This window comes from Pleurodeles waltl, chromosome 1_1, assembly GCF_031143425.1.
Source record: "Pleurodeles waltl isolate 20211129_DDA chromosome 1_1, aPleWal1.hap1.20221129, whole genome shotgun sequence".
In the NCBI taxonomy this organism is placed as follows: Eukaryota; Metazoa; Chordata; class Amphibia; order Caudata; family Salamandridae; genus Pleurodeles; species Pleurodeles waltl.
The window spans coordinates 366287009-366311496 of NC_090436.1; the positions used below are offsets into that span (position 1 = coordinate 366287009).

At 41.8% G+C, this 24488-nt stretch overlaps 1 protein-coding gene across 6 annotated transcripts in view; it reads left to right on the plus strand.

Moving 5' to 3' along the window:
- Nucleotides 1–24488, plus strand: part of ERBIN (erbb2 interacting protein) — a 766777-nt gene that overhangs the window by 647537 nt on the left and 94752 nt on the right. For all 6 annotated transcript variants that reach the window (XM_069222872.1, XM_069222909.1, XM_069222899.1 and 3 more), the window contains 2 exons: nt 796–975; nt 22825–22939. In XM_069222872.1, coding sequence (XP_069078973.1) covers nt 796–975; nt 22825–22939 — 295 coding nt within the window. The remainder of the gene's footprint in view (nt 1–795; nt 976–22824; nt 22940–24488) is intronic.

Genomic DNA, 24488 nt, shown 5'->3' on the forward strand with positions numbered 1-24488 from the left:
ACACACATGCCACTTAGTGCACACAATTCCTCATCTCCCCTCCCACCTCTTGTGGCCCAGCCTCCATCCCTGCACCTGCTGGCTCTTAGCCATTGTGGAGGAGCTGCCCCTGTGTTTGAGGAAGCAATATTGTAGTGGACTAATGCATACTCTGCGTTGAGCCAGGGTGTAAGTCCTGTACTAATCATTTGCATATTTTGTAGGATAAACCGTGTTTTTTTCTCTCACTTTTGGTGCTTGCACAACCACAGCCCAGTGACAACTCTGTTAAAGCCTAAGCGAGGGTTTGAGTTGGTGGTGTTTTTGCTGCAGAACTGTTAGCCATTGCTTCTTTACAGCAAGTCTCTTTGCAATCTCCAGCTGTGGCTACAGTAAATGCTTCTATTGGCTCTTGACCATCTTCCTTGTCTTTGGATAATATCCTGACATTCTGATCTGTGTTGTTTTAATCCAAGCAAAAAGGTAATTCACTTTCTAGAACAATCTTTACTGTGGCCCAGTCTTAAAATTCCATTATGGATTCTGAATTTCTATTTTGTTTTTGTCTCCACTTTGGATACAGCTTAGATCTTCATTTATTGTCTCCCTAAATGGGCTCCCATCACCACCAATCTGGTTACTACTTCTCTGCAGAAGCCAGGCTCTCAACCCTTTATATTGTATGCTTACTCACTTCCTCTGATTTCCATAATTGAGTGACCGTGCTTCATTCACAAAAATCCTTTTATGCACTGTTGAATTATGCCAACCAAAATTGAGTAATGCTACATGCACACATGTCTTTGTAATTTGTAGACATCTGAAATTATACCAGTAAAGAACGTTACAGAAGAGAAGGAAAAACAAATGGGGAACTGCTTGCTGAAACCCAGTGAACCAGAAGATGAAAACAACACTGGAGGGTTGCAGATGACTGCCCTTGTTCGAAACTTAGAAAACACAAAAGCAGTTCTCAATCACGAAGATGCTCTTGAGGTATGTTATGTTGGCAAGTTGTGTGGGAACCAAGGAGCGTACGTATTGTTCAGCTGTATCTGGTACCATGAAACTCTGCAGGAAATATGTTGTTGACTCTCCTGCAGAAAGCCCAACAAATAGCTTTACCAGTCCTTGAGGGCTTAAATGCATGCCTCTTGCTTTTAGTTAAACATAGTTATTGCATATTAAATCAGTGAGGAAATGCAAGTTGTCTACATTAGTGTGGACAGCCCACCTGTACATTCATGTTTCAGATTAGACGAAACAAAACTGTTTAATGGCATTGTTTCTTCTGATTCCCAGTGTCTATTTTTCTCCCTTGATTAGATGTTGGAACTCTAATTCTGATAAATCTTTTACATGGGTTCAGGTCTGTCCTTGAATGCAAGAATCTTGTGTACCTCTTGTGCTGATCACACCAGGGAATGGTAATGGTATAATTTTCTCATTTCACAGTAAACCGATTGGCAGAAATTCTGAAATGGTACCAGTTACTTGTAAAATACATATGTATATATGTATGTTCGATAGCGCGTGTAGCTGCAGATACACATGCTATGCATAGCTCTTCCGACATATAGTGTTGGGCTCAGAGTGTTACAAGTTGTTTTTCTTCTAAGAAGTATTTTCTTAGTCACGGGATCGAGTGACTCCTCCTCTTGGTTACAGTGCGCATGGGCATCGACTCCATTGTTAGTCTGTTTTCTTTTCGCTGTCTGGTTCGGACGCGTTTCCCCTCGCTCTGAGATTTCAAAACCTCAGAAAACCTACTTTTTCGTCGGTAGTGTTTTCGATCGCATTTCCCATCTAGCATCGAACCGGTAGTACCGTTGGAACCTTCATCTCGCCCTTTGTGGCGCGCGCGCCCAACTCGGTCCTGTTCGGGCCTAGTGCGTGGAAAGCATGATGGATCGGACTCCATTCCGATTCTGCCTACGGTGCCACACGAATTACCCATATAGAAACGAACACCTAGTTTGTAATTTGTGCCTTTCTCCAGACCATTGGGAGGAAGATTGTGAGGCCTGTCGATTGTTTCGATCAAAGAAGGCCCTGAGAGATTGCAGAGCCCGAAGACTGGGAATGGCGTCGAAAAGCACAAACATCTCAACTTCATGGAGGAAGAGCAGGCGCCAGACGACAGTCTCCATCCAAGACGCTGATTCCGAACAAGAATCGGAAGATGACAGACCCATCACAGCTAGCCAGCATGTGAGTAGATCTGCCCCTACATAAAAAACATCCAAAGGCCTTGAGTACACCACTGCCGGGAGGCCATGGTTCGGCCCGTAAAAAGACTGCTGGCGACCGACCTTTGGGGTCGGCGCCGAAAAAGGCCACTCCTCCGTCCACCTCGGAGTCAAGTAAATCAGCTAAAGCTGCCACTTCAGACTCCAGTAAAAGGCCTCATTCCTCGGAGTCGAAAATTTGCCACTCGGTTTCAGAGCTGAAACAACCAACAACTTTTTCGGGACCAAAAAAGATCCACACTTTGGAGCCCAAAAAATCCTCATACACAGAGGAACAGAGACTTTTGAGAAAACTAAAGCAAATCTCAAAGCCCATGCTGGAATCTCATAAAGCTTCTGAAGAAGAGACTGCGATTGAGCCAATATTAGAGGTTATGGATGAAAGACAATCTAGAATCCATACTCATAAGGAGACTGGATGAATTATCACTGCACCTCCTTTAAAGACAAAAAGAAAGCTGGCTTTTTAAGAGGAGTTAGACTCTGTTCAACCACCAGCAAAAGTGAAGAAACAAAAGGAGAAACCAGCAACTCTCCCTAGTTCTCCTCCTCACTCTCCGCAACTTTCTTTTTCACCTCACCTTAGTCCACAACCATTGCCTTCTCCAACACATTCATTGTATTCACATGGAGATACAGTAGGCCCATGGGATCTTTATGACCCTAATCCCATTCCGGACAATTATCCAATCCTCTGCCCATCTAATCCTTCTCCTCAAGAAGACACCACTGCCTACACTCAAGTAATATCTAGGGAGCAGCTTATCATGGAGTGCTTATGCATTCTGAACCCCTGGAAGAAGACTTTCTATTTAACACACTGTCCTTCACTCATTCCAGGTACCAGTGTCTCCCAATGTTGCCTGGAATGGTTAAACATGCAGACCAAATTTTTAATGAGCCTGTCAAAGCTAGTCATCACCCCTAGAATTGATTAAAAAAAAAAAATATAAGCCTGCTCCCACCGACCCAGACTAGATCACACATCAGGTCCCTCCAGACTCAGTGGTAGTCAGTGTGGCAAGGAAAAGAGCAAAGAGCCAGCCATCAGGAGACACACCTCCTTCTGATAAAGAAAGCAGGAAATTTTATGCAGCTGGAAAAAGAGCCGCCACACAAGCAGCTAACCAATGGAGAATTGCCAATTCCCTGGCACTTCTAGCCAGATATGACCGGGCCCATTGGGACGAGATGCAAGATATCATACAGCACCTCCCAAAGGAGAATCAAAAGAGAGCACAACAGGTTGTGGAAGAGGGACAAGCTATAAGCAATAATCAGATAAGGTCTGCCCTCGATGCTGCTGATACAGCCGCAAGGAGTGTCAATACTGGCATCACAATTAGAAAGCCATGCATGGCTACGCGCCTCTGGTTTTAAACCAGAAATTCAACAGGCAATACTTAATATGCCGTTTGACAAGAAACATCTATGCGGCCCAGAAGTAGACACCACTATTGAAAAACTGAGAAAAGACTCAGATCCTGGGAAAGCAATGGGGGCTTTATACACCACACCATATAGAGGCTCCTTTCGCAGACCCCAGTTTAGAGGAGGTTTTAGGCCACAGTCCTCTGATGCTTCCAGCTCCCAAACAAAGCAGGGACAACAAACTCAATATCAAAGGGGTGTCTAGAGGGTCCTATAGAGGACAATATTTCAAGAGCAGATGTACATTCCAAACCTCAAAGCAAACCACTACACCACCTAAGCAGTGACTTCCTTCCCACCCTTCCACTCCACATTTCTCCTGTGGGGGTAAGACTATAGCAATTCCATTCTCATTGGCAAAATATCACCACAGACAATTGGGTATTATCAATTACCCACAATGGCTATTGCCATGAATTAATCTCCACCCCTCCAAACATTCCACCACAATACCACATGTTGACCCCAGAGCACAGTGTTCTGCTGCAAAAAGAGGTACAATCTCTACTTATAAAACAAGCAATAGAATTGGTTCCACATTCTCAACAAGGAACAGGAGTATACTCACTATACTTCCTCATTCCCAAAAAAGACTGCACCCTAAGGCCCATCTTGGACCTCAGACCCATCAATCTATACATCTTGTCAGAACATTTTCACATTGTAACTCTGCAAGATGTCATTCCACTATTACACAAACATTACATGACTGCTTCAGACCTTAAAGATGGGTATTTCCACATACCCATCCATCCAGCTCACAGAAAATACCTCAGGTTTGTCATAGCAGGAAAATATTACCAGTTCAAAGTATTGCCATTTGGCATAACAACAGCTCAGAGAGTGTTCAGAAAATGTCTAGCAGTAGTAGCAGCCTACTTAAGAAGACAACACATCCATGTCTTTCCATATCTGGATGATTGGGTAATAAAATCAAGCAATTTTACACAATGCCAACAACACACTCATTATGTGATAGAAACCTTGCATACGCTAGGGTTCACTTTCAGTTACAAAAAATCACATCTTTAACCGGCACAAGTACAACCTTACCTAGGTGCTATCCTAGATACTCAAAAAGCCCTAGCTTATCCAAATACACAAAGGATACAAGCTTTCCAAAATATCATACCACACGTACAGCCAAATCAACAATATGCTGTAAGATTTATCATGAAGATTCTAGGAATGATGGCATCTTGCATAGCCATAATTCCACATGCAAGACTAAACATGAGGCCCTTACAACAATGCCTCTCACAACAATGGTCTCAAGCACACTGTCATCTTCAAGATCTAGTGCTGATGGACCGCCAAACACATTTCCCTTCAATGGTGGAATCACAGCAGTCTAATAAAGGGGCGGTCATTCCAAGACCCTGTACCTCAGACCATAATCACAACAGACGCATCAATGATCGGTTGGGGGGGCTCACCTCAGTAATCAAACCATTCAAGGGCAATGGGATGGCAAACAGAAACAGCTTCACATAAACCACCTAAAACTATTAGCTGTATTTCTTGCTCTAAAAGCGTTTCAACCTCTTCTCAAACAGAAGACTGTTCTCATAAAAATAGACAACATGACAACCATGTATTACCTCAACAAAGAGTCAGACGGGACACACTCTTCTCAACTGTCCCTGCTAGCCCAAACAATATGGAAATGGGCAATTCACAATCACATTCATCTAATAGCACAATACATTCCAGGGATAGACAATGAGCTGGCAGATCTCCTAAGCAGAAATTACCAGCAAACACACGAATGGGAGATTCACTCCCAAGTATTTCAAAAGTGGGGAACACCAGCGATAGATCTATTCGCAACAAGCAAAAACGCAAAATGCCTAAATGTCGCATCCAGACACCCACATCCTCTATCCAAGGGCAAGGCTCTATGGATCATTTGGTGAGGGATATTTGCTTACGCTTTTACCCATCTCCCACTCCTTCTTTTTCTAGTCAGAAAACTACATCAAACATCTCTACCATGATTCTAATAGCACCGACATGGGCACGTCAGCATTGGTATACAACAATCCTAGATCTGTCTTTAGTACCCCATTCCAAGCTCCCAAACAGACCAGATTTGTTAACCCAGAACAGAGGTCAAATCAGGCATCCAAATCCCAATGCTCTCAATTTAGCGATATGGCTCCTTAAGTCATAGAATTTGGTTACCTAAAACTTCCACCAGAATGCATGGAAGTAATTAAACAAGCACGTAAACCTACTACTAGACAATGCTACGCAAACAAGTGGAATAGATTTGTATACTACTTTGTATACTACTGTTAATCTAAAAACACTGACCCACTTACAGCATCCATACACGATATTGTATGCTATTTACTTCATTTACAAAAATCACATTTGGCTTATTCATCCATCAATATACACCTCACTGCAATATCTGCATACTTACAGAATATTCAACATACTTCTCTATTCAGAGTTCCTGTTATTAAAGCCTTCATGGAAGGATTAAAACGCATTATTCCACCTAGAACACCACCTGTTCGTGGAGTATAAATATCATACTTACCAGACTCATGGGACCACCTTTTGAACCCATGCACTCTTGTCAAATTCAATGTTCAACATGGAAGGTCGCTTTCCTTGTAGCTATTACTTCTCTAGTTAGTGAAATACAAGCCTTCACTCTTGAAGAACCTTTTTTCCAAGTGCACAAACATAAAGTTGTATTTAGAACAAATCCAAAATTTCTACCAAAAGTAGTATCTCCTTTTCACATCAACCAAACAGTGGAATTGCCAGTCTTCTTTCCACAGCCAGACTCTGTGGCAGAAAGAGCTCTTTATACCCTAGGTCTCAAAAGCGCTCTTAGGTGCTATATAGACAGAACCAAAGATTTTAGAAAAACAAAACAACTTTTTGTTGCTTTCCAACAACCACATAAAGGCAATCCTATATCAAAACAAGGTTTAGCAAGATGGATTATTAGATGCATACAAACATGCAACATCAAAAGACAACTTTTGATCTCTCCTAGAGCACCTTCTACAAGAAAGAAAGGTGCGTCAATGGCATTTTTAGGAAACATACCAATGGTTGATATATGTAAAGCAACCACATGGTCAAAACATACATTTACAAAACACTACTGTGTTGATGTTTTTTCACAGCAAAAAGCCACTGTAGGCCAAGCTGTCTTAAGAACACTATTTCAAACAACTTCATCTCCTACAGGCTAGCCACCCGTGCTTTGTAGTCTATGTATAGCATGTGTATCTGCAGCTACACATGCCATTGAATGGAAAATGTCACTTACCCAGTGTACATCTGTTTGTGGCATGTAGTGCTGCAGATACACATGCTATGCATTATCCTGCCATTTAGTGTTACGCTCGGAGTGTTACAAGTTGTTTTTCTTCGAATAAGTCTTTTCGAGTCACAGGACCGAGTGACTCCTGGTTACTGTGCTGTTATAGTTAGGAAATATATATTTTTTTTAAACATAGAAACTCACTTAAAAAAACAAAGGTTACAGAGGCATTATATTTAGGCTCACTTTTTAAATGTGCCAAACCATAGAAATACTTCAGTTATAGTTAGAGCTATCTCAACTAACTACAACTCGTGTCCTAAGTTTACTATATCTCGTTTGGCCCAAACAAGGTCCTCAGCAATATTAAGCAACGGAGCCTACGTTTAGTTTTTTGTTTTGTTTTACATTTTTGGCGGATCCACTGTGACTTCTGCCAAAAATAAATAAAAAATCTTTGGCATAGCCAGTAAGGTCTAACCTTTGGGACCTTAGAAATGTTTAGCCATGCAGCACATGGGCACATGGTTAAACATTTATAAGGTCCCAAAGGCAAGACCTGTTGGCTATGACAATGCTTGTTCTATAAGTTCCTAAACCTTCAAAGTATTCTCACTATTATCGAGATGAAAGTATGAAAATTACATAACTGTGCAGGCAGTACAAACAAGTCTTTCCTGGTAAAACACTAAAAATCATAATCTTTGTTCCAGAAAGAAGTAAATTGCTGAAAACCGTCAGAGGCTTAAATCATTCATCTTTGCCGCCCGCCGAACTGGTACTAATAATAAAGAAGATAATTCACTCGTGGAATAAATGACCGACAACAAATTGATCCTGAAAGGTTCAGCAGCTTAAACAGACTTTTGCTGATCCACCACTTGTTAGGAATCCCAGCAAAGAGTCTATTCATCAAAGGTGTCCTCAAACGTCCTCACAAATTGGCATTAAAATGTGAATGCTTTAAGTGTTTCTTTTTTTTATGTCTGTGTGAAGTGAATCCCCAGCAGTAAGGGTGTGTCAGTTCGGTAAAGTTAATGAGGACATGCTCGCACTGCATACATCGTCAAGCACAGGAATAACACACTCGTCAAAGGACCCTGCTTACCTGACATTTTTGTGTCAGTGTGGAGTGGATCCTCACCAGTAAAGAGTATTCCAGTGCAGTGAAATTAGCACACAGGTAATCGAAACCAGACGGGAGGAAGAGCCATCACACACTGGCCAACAAAAATGTTCGCTGCTGGGATTAAAGGTAAAATCAAAACCAGATGGGAGGAGAGAGGAGGGGCCATCGCACGCTGTATCAGGAGGAATTGTGACATATTGTGATGGCCAACAAAAATGTTCTCTTAGGGAAATCGCCTGGGAGGGAATTAAGCACAAATGCACTAATAAAAAGGAAGCATTTAATATAAGCACAACAAAGAATGAATGGCAATAGTGGCCGTAGAAAAAGCCCATAGATTTAATACAGCATGTCTTGCAGACAGCGCAAGTGCACTGCTTAGGCTCAACCTTAAAAGGTCGCTTTCTGGACCAAAAGCTATCTTTCTGCCAAATTTAGTTTAATTCTGTCCAGTGGTTCGAGCACTATAGCTGTTCAAAATCCTTATGGGAAAATGCATAAGGACAAAAGCATTTTGCCCCCATCCCCATTTTTTCTCAGCCCCCGCTTGACAGATCACCCCGAAACTTTGAAGACAGCAGCTGACGTGACTGGTCCAACGGGGGTTCTCAGCAATAAGAAGTGCAGGAGCCCGCGCTTTAAAAAATAATAATAATAATTGGCAGATCCGCTGAGACTTCCTACATGACTTCATCGAATGGGGCTGCTTTCAGGGATTCGCGGGGCTCCCTTCCATCGCCTAGAACAAAAATGAAAGCTTGTCCCACCCAGGACAACCATAAAAAAAGAGAAGAATAGTACATTCGGAGCTGCTCATTTATTAATCATTGCTGGTGGCAAGGAGCACCCCCTAATGCCCTGAATTGACCAATTTACATACACTTGGTTGCATGGTGGTGCCCCAGTCAGGGCAGGGACACCACCAGCATGTTTATTAAGTGATGTAGAGAGCTGCAGGTAGTGCAGCAGCTCCCCGCAAATGCTTACAAAAATAACCCTATGTTTCCTGCGGTCTACAGAATGTGAATATGAACACAGGAAAAAGTTATGTTTTAGCATTCCCAGAGCTGGAGCTATTGCTCTTCACCTTGGGAATGCGGGGACTCCTTGTGGTTGGTTTTATAGATGCAAGATATTCTGCAATATGATTGATAACATTGTGCATGGTGGGGGCGTGAGTTACAGTTACTTTAAAGCATGTGTTATAGATACTTGAGATAACTGGTGAATTTCAGTGGGTTTGTTTGTTTAAAATGTTATACTTTAGCTGACATTTTCACCTGACTATAACATATGACTTCCCTTTAACCTTTGTCTTTTTTATGTATATATCTGAGGCCCATTTTGCTAATACACAGCACAAAGGGACACACGCTCCAATGCTGCAGTGCAGTGATAAATGTTAATGAGCAAACAAATCCAACACATTTCAAACACAACTCAGCCTTGATCACGGATTGGAGACTATTGCAAACAGTAAGTACATAGGCACAAACAACGTCTCTAGTGCCCGAGAGCAGTAGTCTTCATTTTGGAATGCTACATCAATTCAATTATATATGATGAATCTCTTCTTATTCATGCAATCATGGCCCATCCTTGCGAACTATACTAAGGAGGTTCTCTATAAAAATAGTTGAAGATAAAAAAAAAACTCATACATAAATCAATGCAAATAAATAATATGCATACTCATAAACATACACTACCTCCATCAGCACACTCGAGGGCAGTACTCTTCGTCTTGAAGTAGTACAGCTTGTTAAATTACATACTAGCAATTTTTTGCATATTTGTTTCATACAGTCATTAAGTCAAGATTACTGAACTGTATCACTCAGAAATATCCAGTATGAACTTTTCAATATAAAGTATTGTAGTCTGATCAACAGGAAACTTTATAATGAATTATGATTAAAACCCAAAATGCTCAACTTGCTTCCCCCAGTGGATTATGGTCACTGGCCATCTCCAATCACTCCATATAAAATTGCAAGTGTGATGAAAATTAGTGCAATGTGATATAGAACTGAAGCTATGTGACAAACCGTGAGCATATCATTTTAAAAGTATAACTCATAATTTCAGCCAAAACAAATATTTGTTCATATAAGTCAATAGTAAACTTAATATATCCCAGACAAAGTTCCCACAGCATCAAGCCCAGTTGGGCATACATCTAAAATAAATGTATTCACTTAGCTCTAAGGAGACTCCTGCTGCCCACAAGAGACTCATAATATGCTCACTCAGCTCCCCACTTATTACCAGTGTGAAAAAAAATATTTTGTATAAAAAAACATCAGTATTAAAAACAATGTACACTGTTATGTTAATTACATGACTTACAAAACATAGATCAGAGAAAACTGTAACTGAGAAAATGGGTTATAATGTTCCCATGTGTATGGTCAATTCCACTTTGATATGGAATCTCTATGGTCCTGTGGTTTCTTGGAGCAGTAGTTAGAAACAATAATGTGTGTAAAGTGCTTCCAACTCTAGATTTGACTTCTTCCATCCTGTGTACTTTGGCTTTCAAGTGGATTTGTATTGCTTGGCTAAACGTTGTACAGAATGTTGGTAACATTTGATTTGGGGCCTCCTGCAAAGGCTGCAAGTTTCCCCAGCCAGAGGAACATTAAATTTGCTGCTAGTGGCAAGAATGATATGGGTCAATATGGCGTGGCTAGTTTTTTATTGATGTACAAGACTGCATCCTGTGAGGAACTGTATTCTGCAGATTTATCTGTTTCTGAGAACCAGCCAATGTAAACTGCTCACAAAGAAGAGCCATTTTCTGCTTGGCCCAGGTGCTACGCAGTACAGCTCTGAAGTTGCTTTTGGTGTAAGGCTTTGGTACGTAGTTTTAACATTTGTGCATGCCAGTTTATCGTGCATTGGCTTCTGTGGCCCAACCTACGTGATTGAAGGTTTCCATTTTATCTGAATAACCAGTAGAAAAAGGAAATTGTTTTACTCATGGTTGGGGAGCTGTGTGCAGTTACAATACTCAAAACCTTACAATTCTATATACAATTTATGAGTAGAACTTTGTTCTTAGACCTAGTGACTACCCTGTAAGACAGATTATGAGATAAACAGAAGAAAACACCTGTGTCGCAATATTAAATTTTTTCCGTAACAACTCCAGCAAGAGTATACAGTACAAAAGTAATTGCATCATGCATGGATGGTGATCCATCATATTCCTCCTAACAGCAGAAAAATCCACTAAATCATCGTCTTGTTTCTTCCCTCTCAACCACCAAGGAATAAATTTACATCCTGGTTTTCTACCTCATAACAATTCAAAAGGTGAAACCCCAGTGACCAAATTGGGAGATGTCCTGTATGTTAACAAAGTTGCTTGTAATGTCTTTTTCCATTACATGCCACTCTTTACAGCCAACTGGATAGATTCCTTCACTACTCTTTTGAACCTTTCTATCTGGCCATTTGCTTGGGGATGGTAATTAGATACGTTTTGTGCTTAATACCACATCTCGATAGAAACAATTCCAATTAATTACTGATGAATTGAGGACCATTGTCTGACACAATCTCCTCAGGCAAACCTTCTCTGCAAAACAGGTCATCCAAAAAATTAGTTCACCACATTAGAATCCACTCTCTCAACCATTTTTACTTCTGGCCATTTTGAGAAATAATCGATTAAAACAAGAGCAAAGAATGATATCCTTGGTATAGCTGAAAATGGACTCATAATATTGATACCTATCTTTCTCCAAGGACCTGAAGGTACTTCAATGCATTCATTTTCCACCACATAAGCTTTAGCAGTTTTATCACTGCCTGCACAAGGGGTACATTCTCTTACCCAGTTGTCTATCATGTCATCCGTTTTTGGCCACTAGTAGAAATCTCTCCTTTTAGGAGATGGCATCCCAGGATGTCCCACATGAGCACAAATTTTGTGGAGGCACAACTTTATCACCTCTTAAAATAATGCCTTTATTAAATATTAGCTCATCATTGACTTTGCAGAAAGAAGCTAAATCCCCTCTCAATTTCCTCTCTTCTGGCCATCCTTTGACTAAATATTCACTTACCAATTTCAACACCTCATCTTTAAGTAAAGATTCTTTCCACATATCTTCAGCAATTGCACACAAGGATTCACCGGCCACACACACATCCTTCAAATCTTCAATTGTATACACAACATCACATTCATTCACATCCTCCAGTTCCCTATCATCCTTCAACGGAAAGCGTGACATGCGATCAGCATGAATATTTTCTCTACCAGGAACATACTCTACAATGCATTGATATTCCTGCAATTTTGCAGCTAAACGAGCAAGATGTGCTGGCAATGTTCTCCCACCACCAGCTGATCACATACTAATTAAAGGTTTATGGTCATTCTTGATTGTACATTTTGTTCCCCACAAAAATTGTCTAAAATGTTGAACAGCCCACGTACATGCCAATAACTCATTTACAATTACAGCATAATTCCTCTCTGAAGAATGAAGAGTATGCTAAGCATATACTACAATCCACTCCTTTCCATTATTGCATGAGTACCGCACCTAAACCCACACTACTTGCATCCACAGCCACTACACAATCTTTACCAACAATGTACAGTTTTAAACAAGGAGCCTGAATAATTTCCTTCTTCAAAAGATCGAATGATTCTTGCTGTAACACACCCCACTCATATTTCATGTTTTTCTTCAGCAGTGTTCGGAGAGCATCAACTTTTGTAGCATAGTGTTGCACAAATTCTGCATAAAATTCTGTCAATCCCAGAAAGGGCAATAGTTGTTTCTTAGAGGTAGGTGCAATGACATTAACAATTGCAGCTACATGGTGTATTTTGATCCCCTCTTCTGTGATTTCATTGCCCAAATATTCAACAACCTTTCTTTGGAAACAACATTTTTTCAATCTTACAGTTAAACCCTTCTACTGCAGCATATTTAATACTACATGTAAATTCTTATTGCGTTCTTCATACGTTTTCCCAAACACTAGAATATCATCCTGAAAAGCCACAGTACCAGCGACCCCTTCCAGTGTAATCTTCATCAACCGTTGAAACACTGAAGCCACACTCGCTAAACCAAAGGGCATTCTCAAAAATTGATACATTCCCTCCGGTGTTATAAAAGCGGCAAGATACTTGGAATCCATCTCCACCACAATCTGGTGATACGCACTTGCTAAATCAATAGTTGAAAATACTGCTGCACCTGCAAGAGTAGAAACCATATAAGCAATATGGAACCACAGCACACACAGGTACAACACAATCAATTAACATGGATTAGTAACCCTGGTAAGTTGATGAGGTTGAATAAAAATGCATAGGTATCCCAAGTACATTGAAGAAGGTTTCTTTAATTGAAGGCACAGGTGGCTTCATACAGGCAAAGTGTTCGTCAAACACAGCCAACACGTGTTTCGTCACACAGGTGACTTTTTTAAGGCTGCAAAACAGACATATAACATACTTGTGTGTAATTTTACCTATAAATGAGCACCACATCAGCACAATCAGTCAACAAGATATGAAGTAACAAACAGAGTGAAGTTGCATCACCAGAAATGCACGACCAAAGTGAGCGAAAAAGAAAGAAGGTAGTGTAGACATGTCCAGAGACAATGCTGATTGTATTAAATTAAAGGGACACCCTCAGTGAAAAGCCTCAAGTCAGATGGAGAGAAGCCAGAGTCAAAGAAAGAATTAATAAAGAATGTGCTCAAACCTGATGATATGGACCCGAAATGGCAGAAACTGTTGACATGCCAAGTATACGGTGATCAGACAAATGTATCTAAGGTATAGCGTGTTCAAAACAGTTGATAAGGTGACTTAGGAAATGGTAGAATAATAACTATACCTAGACCGTCAGGTCTGGTAGGTAGGACTGGTAAGCCTCCAAAAAGAGTATTGGGTTAAGATCTGTAAAACAAAACTGGGAATCACTGAAAGTATACATCTACTGATAAAACAAGTTACTGATGAGTATTAGAAAAAGTGCAAAAACTAAGTACACTGGCCTGTTTGTGTTCTATATATACCTATTTTGTAACCTATGACTGGTGTGACCAATGTGGTGTTTCTTGATTGTGTTGTACCTCTGTGTGCTGTTGTCCCATATTGCTTATTGTGTTTGTGTATTTCTAAGCACAATTCTGTGTCTACAGGGTAGTAAGGCACCTGACCACTGGCACCAGCCTTGACCTTGACATTTGTTGCTCATACACACTGTGTATACTCCCCGAAGGTGCGGCACCTGTCACCCTTACTACCCCTTGTTTCTTGCCCTAAGAGTAGAAACCATCTAATGCAAATTACGCAAAGGATGTCTATGAATCCAAATTTCACTATTTAGACTACGCAAGTCCACACATAAGCGTAGCTCATTTGAACGCTTAACCAAAATCACAACAGGGGATACCCAAGGAGATGATTCGATTGGTTCCATCACTTTTTTGAGGCATAAGTTTTGTAACATCTTCTTTAATTTGTCTCTGTACGCCAAAGGTACCTTCCTGACTTTATGTCTAACAGGAATAGCCCCTTCTTTCAGAATATTCTTATGTCTGAATCCTTGGAATGTCCCCAACTCATCTTTAAACAAGTTTGGGAACAAACAGTTTAAGTCATTCACAAAACCAGAGTTGTCTACCTCCGATGAGATAACCGACACAGCTGGAAAAGCATTGGAATCTAACTTCATTCCCAACTCTTGCTGATGCGGCCATCCCAAAATAGAATCACAATTCTCGGCCACATAAATCTTTCCTTTTGTTCTCCTACCATTAAATTCAATGTCAGCCCAAAAGTTATCCTTCCAAATCAATTTTGTGCCCAGAGTAACCACCTGGAGGGTATAATTCTCGTTCATTCCATAAGTCATCAAATTATGGTTTTCCCTATTATGTTATACCATGCGCAAGAATCTACCATCAAAGAAATGTTTTTTCCATCCAATTTCAAAGTACATTTAAGAAATCCTTTAGCTTGCTTATCGGAAACACAAAGAGCATAATAACCACTAAATGTTTCTGAATCAAACTCATTACTTGTCACACAGTTGACTTTGTTGGACGTAACAGCCCTGCACACTCTTCCAAAATATCCTTTTTTTTTTTTTTTTACATTTTAAACAGATTTTGTCTTAAGCTGGACACCCTTTAAACTTGCCTACACGGTAAGGACTACCCCATCTGTAAGATCACATGCCATTTATCTTCCTATCTATGTTTCTAAAATCTGAGTCTTTTCTTTGTTTAACATTAACCTTGCTTTTAATGGTGTTAACTTCTGTACTGACATTGAAAGTCCTTTGATGTTGGCCTCTAATCTCACTTACAAATTTCTCAGATTGTTCAGTAATTTTTCCAATATTTATTATAGCACCCATTGAAGTCTCTGTACCAGCCCGCAACCTTTCCTGGATTTTGTTTACTTTTCATCTTCATCATTATTTGATCTTGAAGTACTTGATCTTCTCAAATTCACAAAAAACTGCTAGAACTCTTAATGCTGAAACATAGTCTTCAGTGGACTCTTATTTTTGAGAATGATAATAAAATTTGAACCTTTCCATCACTGTATTTATTTTCTTCCCAAATTTTTTTTTTTACATTTGCACTGCTTGCTCAAATATATCCATTCCACCAATGTTTTCTGAACGAGGAAGATTATTAAATTCCTTCAACCCCATCCCTCCTAAACAATGTTTCAGTAAAGTGAGTTTCCTTTGAGAAGAACAATCTTCATCTTCTAATACATCTACATATGCTTGAAAAACTGGAAACCATAGTTCCCATTCCATAGGAGGTTCACCTGCAACTTGCAAAAATAGAATAGGAGCCACAATGTTTGACATCTTGAAAAAAACAATTAATTGTCTTCAGTATAGATACTCAATCCAAATTATCAGGAAAGCAATCAAAATAGTCAAGTGAAAAAAATAGTTGCCAAAATAATATCTATTGCAAGCTTTAGAAAATGAAAGAATTTCTGTAAAATTTCACCCAAACCAAAATAGCTGCCATAGATACTTCAAAAATATGGATTTCCAAAATAAGTTTGAAACTTTCCCAATCCAAAATAGCTGCCGTAAATTTTGCTCAATCCAAAATGTCCACCGTTAAAACGTGGTAGTGCAATGAATTGTGGGAGAAAAGACCCCCACACAATCTATTGAAAGAGTTCTTGATCCAAAATGGCCACCATAATTTCTGCCCAATCCAAGATGGCCACCGCAAAGACATACTATGCGCAATGCATTGGGGGAGATGAGTTTTCCACTCGATTTGAGGAATCTTGAAGGACGACGAACACAGCAAAGTCAAGTACACAGCCTCACCTCCCTTTCAGGAATACTGTCTCACTTGAGTTGCCGCTCCTGCAACAAGGCAGTATGTAATAAATCCTGCAGTGACAACAATGGATGAACGCTGACTCCAGACTCTTGCTCGTCACCAAATAAGTGAGGCAATCCAAGAAAAGAAAGAAGCAGGGACTGTGGTCGCCAGTAGGAATTTATTCAGTAACAGGAGTCCTCATGAGGAATTCCTTTCCTCATGTACACAATATGTCCACTTGTACCTATTCCCCAATTTCAGCCACGAGTGGCATGACAGATGGAGCAGCACTGCAGGTGCAGCATTTGAGGGTCACTGCGCTTGTGGATCTTGGTTGCCACAGCAAACAGAGAGGGCATTGTGAGCCCATTTTGCTAAATTTATTTTAGAAATTGTGCTGGCAGTGCACAATTTTACTTTGATTTACACATTTCTTAGGGAGTGGAAGCCCAAACGCATGTCGTGACAGTGGTGATCATTGATAGTGCATGCTAATCCAGGATTTGTTCTTACCCCCGCCCTCCCTTTTTGAAAGTTCACCAGCCACCACTGGTGGTCTCTGTTGCAACACTGATAATATTTTTGGTTCCAGATGATTTTCATTGAACATAAGTAGTTCTTAATATAGAAAAGGTGTAGACCAATGTTCTAACAAATCTTAATAGTGTTCTTTTCTAAAACAAGGAGTTTGCATCATTTATCCAAGCGTTGTCACTTCAATCAAAGAAGTACAGAGGTCCGTAGAGCAGGGCTGTCCTTTTCAGGGTAACTTACATAGTCAACTACCAGCTCAACAACATGCCAATCTTACTGTTCTAGTGACATATTTGAATATTCTCAGTTGTGGAATCAGGTGAAGGAGCACTGACTTTGGGATCTGTTTAAAATCTTACCTCAGGGTGCTTGACTGCTATTTTCATGGTGATTTAGAACAAGATTTCCTAAGTCCGCACATGTTTTTTCAGGTTCAACTTACCAGAGAACTGGACTGGTTTAGTCTCCTGAACGTTCCCCACTGATAGTCGATGTTCACATTTACACACCATGTAAATTTATAATTTAGTTGAAGTAGCATGTGCTCCATGAAAGCTGGAGGGTTGCAGAATAGGGGTCACTTGGGGAGATATTGACATTGCTTAGAGGAGAGACTAGATCTGGAATAATCTAGAGTCCTCTTACTAAGACATTTAAAAGCAAGGTGTAATGGATTTACACCCGCTCCTCTAAGAAGAGTGACTGCCTACACACGTGAAGCTGTTATTCGTGGGGCATGTTAAAGTGAACCCAGAAACAGAGTCTGCATCCTGTACGATCATGTAGCCTTAGACCATCCTTTTTGGAGGAGGGTCTGCTTGTTCCAGATGTGTGTCTGGAACAGCTGCAGTAAAATGCATTCTATTTTGGAGCAAGTGAGCACTGTGTGTTGACCGACGAGAGGATTATGTTGATTCTATGGTCTACATAGTGCACAAAGCTAACTTCAGAGTCATTTTGAACTTAATAGTATAGCAAAAATGATGTCCACTAGGGTATCATCTCTTTGCCTCTCAACAACCTTTTAATGGTAAATGTAGACCTGAAAGTCAAGCTACAAACAGTGCCTTGAGTTCTGTTATGGTGGGGGGACATTTTCATTAGCTTGTCGACGGTAAATACTATGTTATTTCTGTCTCTCTTTTTTACTTATTTGTATTATACACATATGCTGAATTTTCTTGATGTCGAGACTAGCAATAGACACAAACAGTGGTTGCCATTTTAGGATCCTGGCAGAACAAGGCTTCAAAAGAGACCCGAATGTTTGGCTCGTTAGCATAGATATTATTGTCCTGCTCCAGGCTATGCAAGGAGAGGACTAAACCTGTCTGGGACCTCAGGAGTACTTTGGATGCGGAACCCTTATAGTGTGGGATGGAAAGTGTTTGTTATAGATCAGAATTAGTTCAAAATAAATTGATGGGTTGATGTAGGAAAGTACCATCTTGCCTGGCATGTTACCCCCATATTTCACTGTATATATGTTGTTTTAGTTGTATGTGTCACTGGGACCCTGCCAGCCAGGGCCCCAGTGCTCATAAGTGTGCCCTGAATGTGTTACCTGTGTGATGACTAGCTGTCTCACTGAGGCTCTGCTAACCAGAACCTCAGTGGTTATGCTCTCTCATTTCCTTCCAAATTGTCACTAACAGGCTAGTGACCAATTTCACCAATTTACATTGGCATACTGGAACACCCTTATAATTCCCTAGTATATGGTACTGAGGTACCCAGGGTATTTAGGTTCCAGGAGATCCCTATGGGCTGCAGCATTTCTTTTGCCACCCATATGGAGCTCTGACAATTCTTACACAGGCCTGCCATTGCAGCCTGAGTGAAATAACGTCCACGTTATTTCACAGCCATTTACCACTGCACTTAAGTAACTTATAAGTCACCTATATGTCTAACCTTTACCTGGTAAAGGTTGGGTGCTAAGTTACTTAGTGTGTGGGCACCCTGGCACTAGCCAGGGTGCCCCCACATTGTTCAGGGCAAATTCCCCGGACTTTGTGAGTGCGGGGACACCAGTACACGCGTGCACTATACATATGTCACGACATATGTATAGCGTCACAATGGTAACTCCGAACATGGCCATGTAACATGTCTAAGATCATGGAATTGTCACCCCAATGCCATTCTGGCATTGGGGAGACAATTCCATGATCCCCTGAGTCTCTAGCACAGACCCGGGTACTGCCAAACTACCTTTCCCGGGGTTTCACTGCTGCTGCTGCTGCCAACCCCTCAGACAGGTTTCTGCCCTCCTGGGGTCCAGCCAGGCTTGGCCTAGGAAGGCAGAACAAAGGACTTCCTCAGAGTGAGGGTGTTACACCCTCTCCCTTTGGAAAAAGGTGTCAGGGCTGGGGAGGAGTAGCCTCCCCCAGCCTCTGGAAATGCTTTCATGGGCACAGATGGTGCCCATTTCTGCATAAGCCAGTCTACACCGGTTCAGGGATCCCCCAGCCCTGCTCTGGCGTGAAACTGGACAAAGGAAAGGGGAGTGACCACTCCCCTGACCTGCACCTCCCCTGGGAGGTGCCCAGAGCTCCTCCAGTGTGCTCCAGACCTCTGCCATCTTGGAAACAGAGGAGCTGCTGGCACACTGGACTGCTCTGAGTGGCCAGTGCCAGCAGGTGACGTCAGAGACTCCTTCTGATAGGCTCTTACCTGTGTTGCTAGCCTATCCTCCTTCCTAGGTAGCCAAACCTCCTTTTCTGGCTATTTAGGGTCTCTACTTTGGGGAATTCTTTAGATAACGAATGCAAGAGCTCATCAGAGTTCCTCTGCATCTCTCTCTTCACCTTCTGCCAAGGAATCGACCGCTGACTGCTCTGGACGCCTGCAAAACCGCAACAAAGTAGCAAAGACGACTACTGCAACCTTGTATCGCTGATCCGGCCGCCTTCTCGACTGTTTTCCTGGTGGTGCATGCTGTGGGGGTAGTCTGCCTCCTCTATGCACTAGAAGCTTCGAAGAAATCTCCCGTGGGTCGACGGAATCTTCCCCCTGCAACCGCAGGCAACAAAAGACTGCATCACCGGTCCTCTGGGTCCCCTCTCAGCACGACGAGCGTGGTCCCTGGAACTCAGCAACTCTGTCCAAGTGATTCCCACAGTCCAGTGACTCTTCAGTCCATGTTTGGTGTAGGTATGTCCTTGCCTCCCCACGCTAGACTGCATTGCTGGGTACTGCGTGATTTGCAGCTGCTCCGGCTCCTGTGCACTCTTCCATGATTTTCTTTGGGCACAGCCAAGCCTGGGTCCCCAACACTCTAACCTGCAGTGCACGACCTCCTGAGTTGTCCTCCGGCGTCGTGGGACCTTCTTTTGTGACTTCGGGTGAGCTCCGGTTCACTCTTCTTCGTAGTGCCTGTTCCGGCACTTTTGCGGGTGCTGCTTGTTTCTGAGTGGGCTCTTTGTCTTGCTGGACGCCCCCTCTGTCTCCTCACGCAATTGGCGACATCCTGGTCCCTCCTGGGCCACAGCAGCATCCAAAAACCCTAACTGCGACCCTTGCAGCTAGCAAGGCTTGTTTGCGGTCTTTCTGCACGGAAACACCTCTGCAAACTTCTTCACGACGTGGGACATCCATCCTCCAAAGGGGAAGTTTCTAGCCCTCTTCGTTCTTGCAGAATCCACAGCTTCTACCATCCGGTGGCAGCTTCTTTGCGCCCACAGCTGGCATTTCCTGGGCATCTGCCCACTCCTGACTTGATCGTGACTCTTGGACTTGGTCCCCTTGTTCCACAGGTACTGTTGCATTGCTGGTGTTCGTCTTCCTTGCAGAATTCCCCTATCACGACTTCTGTGCTCTCTGGGAACTTAGGTGCACTTTGCACCCACTTTTCAGGGTCTTGGGTTGGGCTATTTTTCTAACCCTCACTGTTTTCTTACAGTCCCAGCGACCCTCTACAAGCTCACATAGGTTTGGGGTCCATTCGTGGTTCACATTCCACTTCTAGAGTATATGGTTATGTGCTCTCATTGCAATCTATTGTGACTGTACATTGCTTGCATTGCTTCCTATTGCTATTACTGCATATTTATGGTATTGTGTACATATATCTTGTGTATATTTGCTATCCTCATACTGAGGGTACTCACTCAGATACTTTTGGCATATTGTCATAAAAATAAAGTACCTTTATTTTTAGTATATCTGTGTATTGTGTTTTCTTATGATATTGTGCATATGACACCAGTGGTATAGTAGGAGCTTTACACGTCTCCTAGTTCAGCCTAAGCTGCTCTGCTAAGCTACCTTTTCTATCAGCCTAAGCTGCTAGACACATCTTCTACACTAATAAGGGATAACTGGACCTGGTGCAGAGTGTAAGTACCCCTTGGTACCACTACAAACCAGGCCATCCTCCTACAGTTGATATGGTTAATTGAAACATGAAGGGTATGAAGAGAAACGCCCTGTAGATTGAAGGGGTGAGCTTCCATGAGTTGTGGGGTGGCCTCCACTGATAAATTAGAAAAGTATTGCAGACCGTCTTACCGAGCTGATAACTGGTGAGTAAAGATGACCACAGAAGAGCGGGAGGCCGGCAGCTCACTTTGGCAGTGTCAGTGCATAAGCCATGCTGAGAGTTCCGAACAAAAGAATAAGTACCTGATTTAGATGTCGGCTGATGGAATATTTCGTCACAAACCTGACGGATATCCCGTCTGCTGTATTACGACCTTCATAGGATATAATGGGATCGTAATACGGGACGGGATATCTGTCACTTTTGTGACGGGGTACTTATTCCCTCCGTCAAGATCTAAATCAGACCCTTGGTATCTGAAAGGGAACTAGACTGTAAGAGGGAACTTGAAGTGAACACGAGCTGGTGTACGAGGGGCATAAAGGATGCAAATGAAACCTGATTGTTGGAAGAGAGAGAAACTGGAAGCAGACTGCAAGCGGTTATGTTATAAATCCCCTCTATTCGTTTATGAGTACCTAGTGAGTTGCTGCCATCTAGTGGAGAGTGAACAGACCTGCAGTATGTAAAATTCTATACCATTTAGACACTGTGTGTGTATGTGTGTGTGTGTTTGGGTTGGGGGGTAGGTAGGTAAAGGCCTGAAATGGGGCTATATGGGTTTAAAGTTGATGTACTTGACTAATCAGTCAGTAAATAAGAATAACTAAAATAGAGCATATTATTCTACAAGGAGCCCTTTGTTGTAGTTGCCAGTTCAAGAATCTATCATAACTTAACCACAGAATCTGATTTTATTTAATGTAGTCCTTGGCAGAGCTGCTCAGCAAAGGCCGAACAAGATCCGTGTTGTTTTCCTCCCAGGGACACGGGGTGTGTAGTGGCACTAAAATAACCTAGGTCTAATTCCTTTTGTGCATGGTTTTGAAAAGATTTCACAGGCCGTGCCTGATCCCACAAAGTGCAGTTTTAACCACTGTCTGACGCTCTGTTCGCTCGGTCGGATGTCGACAAAGAAGGAGCACAGCTCAAGCACCTTGTGACTGTCGATATCTGGGTCAGCGGCCGCCACACAAAGAACCGAATTGTGAGGTTGCTCACTCCCCTTTCTCTAAAGCGGACTTAGAGGAAATGAGAGGTTTGCTAACGCCCATGATATGTGCTTGAAGTGCACGAAGTGTCAAACATCTTGTATTGAGCTTCACGCTGAGTTGGGCGTTGAACAATTGCAGTATCGTGTCATGGTACCGGAATGCTCAAATGAATTGATAGGGAACAGGGCCGTGCCAGTGGTAGGTGAGCTTAGCCATTGACGCTTTATTGCCATTTGAGCTGATTGGAGTAAAAACTGTTTACAACTCAAGTGTAGTAAAATTGCGATGAGAGTACAAGAAAATGTTGTTCTCGTTGGCAGGAGTCTGAAGAGCTCTCTTCTGATGAAGAAATGAAAATGGCCGAAATGCGGCCTCCGCTGATCGAAACTTCAATTAATCAACCCAAAGTTGTAGCACTGAGCAATAACAAAAAAGGTAAGGAAATAAACCAGCTTTTAAACGTACTCAAATAACCTTCCATAGTGGTTTATGTGATTCCAGAGAGAGAATCCGTTTTTTTCTTTGGGGGGGAAGAGGGGGGGGGGCACACAGAAGCTGTGCGCAGAAAGATTTACTTGAATCAAGTTGTGTACTATAAGCAGAGTTTTGCCTGCTCCTTGTATGTTGCATTACTGCATGTAGTCCTGGTCCTCAATAGAGAGGGTGGTTATTACAGGAGTAGACATATGAGAGATTTATTTATTTACAAAGGGGTTTGACAAATATTCCTGGAATAAAATTTAGCATTAAGATATATGATATGGGATAACGCTTATTTAGAGGAACATATCAATTTTACTTTAAACACCTGTAACACCTTTATTGGGTAATTGGTTGGGTTGTTGTACTTAATAGTGTATTTAGAAGGTTTTGTTGATCAGAAGTTTATTTAATATCTAGCTTTAGTGCAACGAGTTTTATATCCCTGGGCAAAATCAACTCTATCTATTTAATTATCTTTATCTCATGTCTTTCCCCTAGCAACTTGGCTTTTTTAGCCTATTTGTTACAATATGGCTTCCCAATGAGGCTGCCTACAATCGCCCCATAATGCCCACCTTAGTATGAGAGCAGGTAGGGAAGCAACCTTGCAGTCAGTGGGGCCATATCAGAGATTTCAGAGCTCCCTCACAGCCCTATTTTAGTCTCCATAACTATCTCACTAAACAAAAACCTATGTGCACCAAGCTGTACGTGGTGAAACACAAGATGTCTCTTGCAATCTCGTACGACCATTGATCCTCTTATATTTAACTGGTACAAAGCATGAAAGCGGCCCTGCCACAGCCCGCTTTTTGAGGGCTTTAAACATGGTGAATGTCGTGTCCTGTGCATTCCGCAGACAAGGACATCCAAATCCTATTTGAGGCCATGTGACCCTGGCTTGTAGAGTGCCAGAGCTCCTTAATGTGAGAAATAAAATATTAGGCTGTCCTGAGATCTGCTCACAACTCACTCACCCACTCATTACACTTTTGAGGTATAGCGCTTACTCAGAGCCACAAAGGAAAAATCCTGCAATAACTGAACTAAATATCCAATTTCAGTAATGTGTGCAAATGATTTATTCACAGAACCATTAATTCTGAGCAAACATCTGCAGAACTTCTTACATCTCCGTGTACCTGTCTGAGGGAGTACATACTCATCATCCTTCTTTTCCTGACACTGCTGCTATGATTAATAGAAGCAGATGACCTTCAAACAGGAGATAACCACGAGGATTCTTGTACTGACTTTTAATGACTTCCTCCAGCTTCCAGCTCTTCCTCCTGCTTCCAGCTGGTTTTCCATCTTTGGATCTTGTTGTGACTTACTTAGCTTTATTTTCCTCATTTTTGAGGAGTGAAACACATTTTATGACTCCATAGCTGAAACTGTGAAGCACAACTGTTTGTAGTCTCCTTCATTTACCCAGATCCATACATTTCCATAACAACAGACGCTCCAGAGTATGTAGCAGTATGGCTGAAAATGTAGCTAA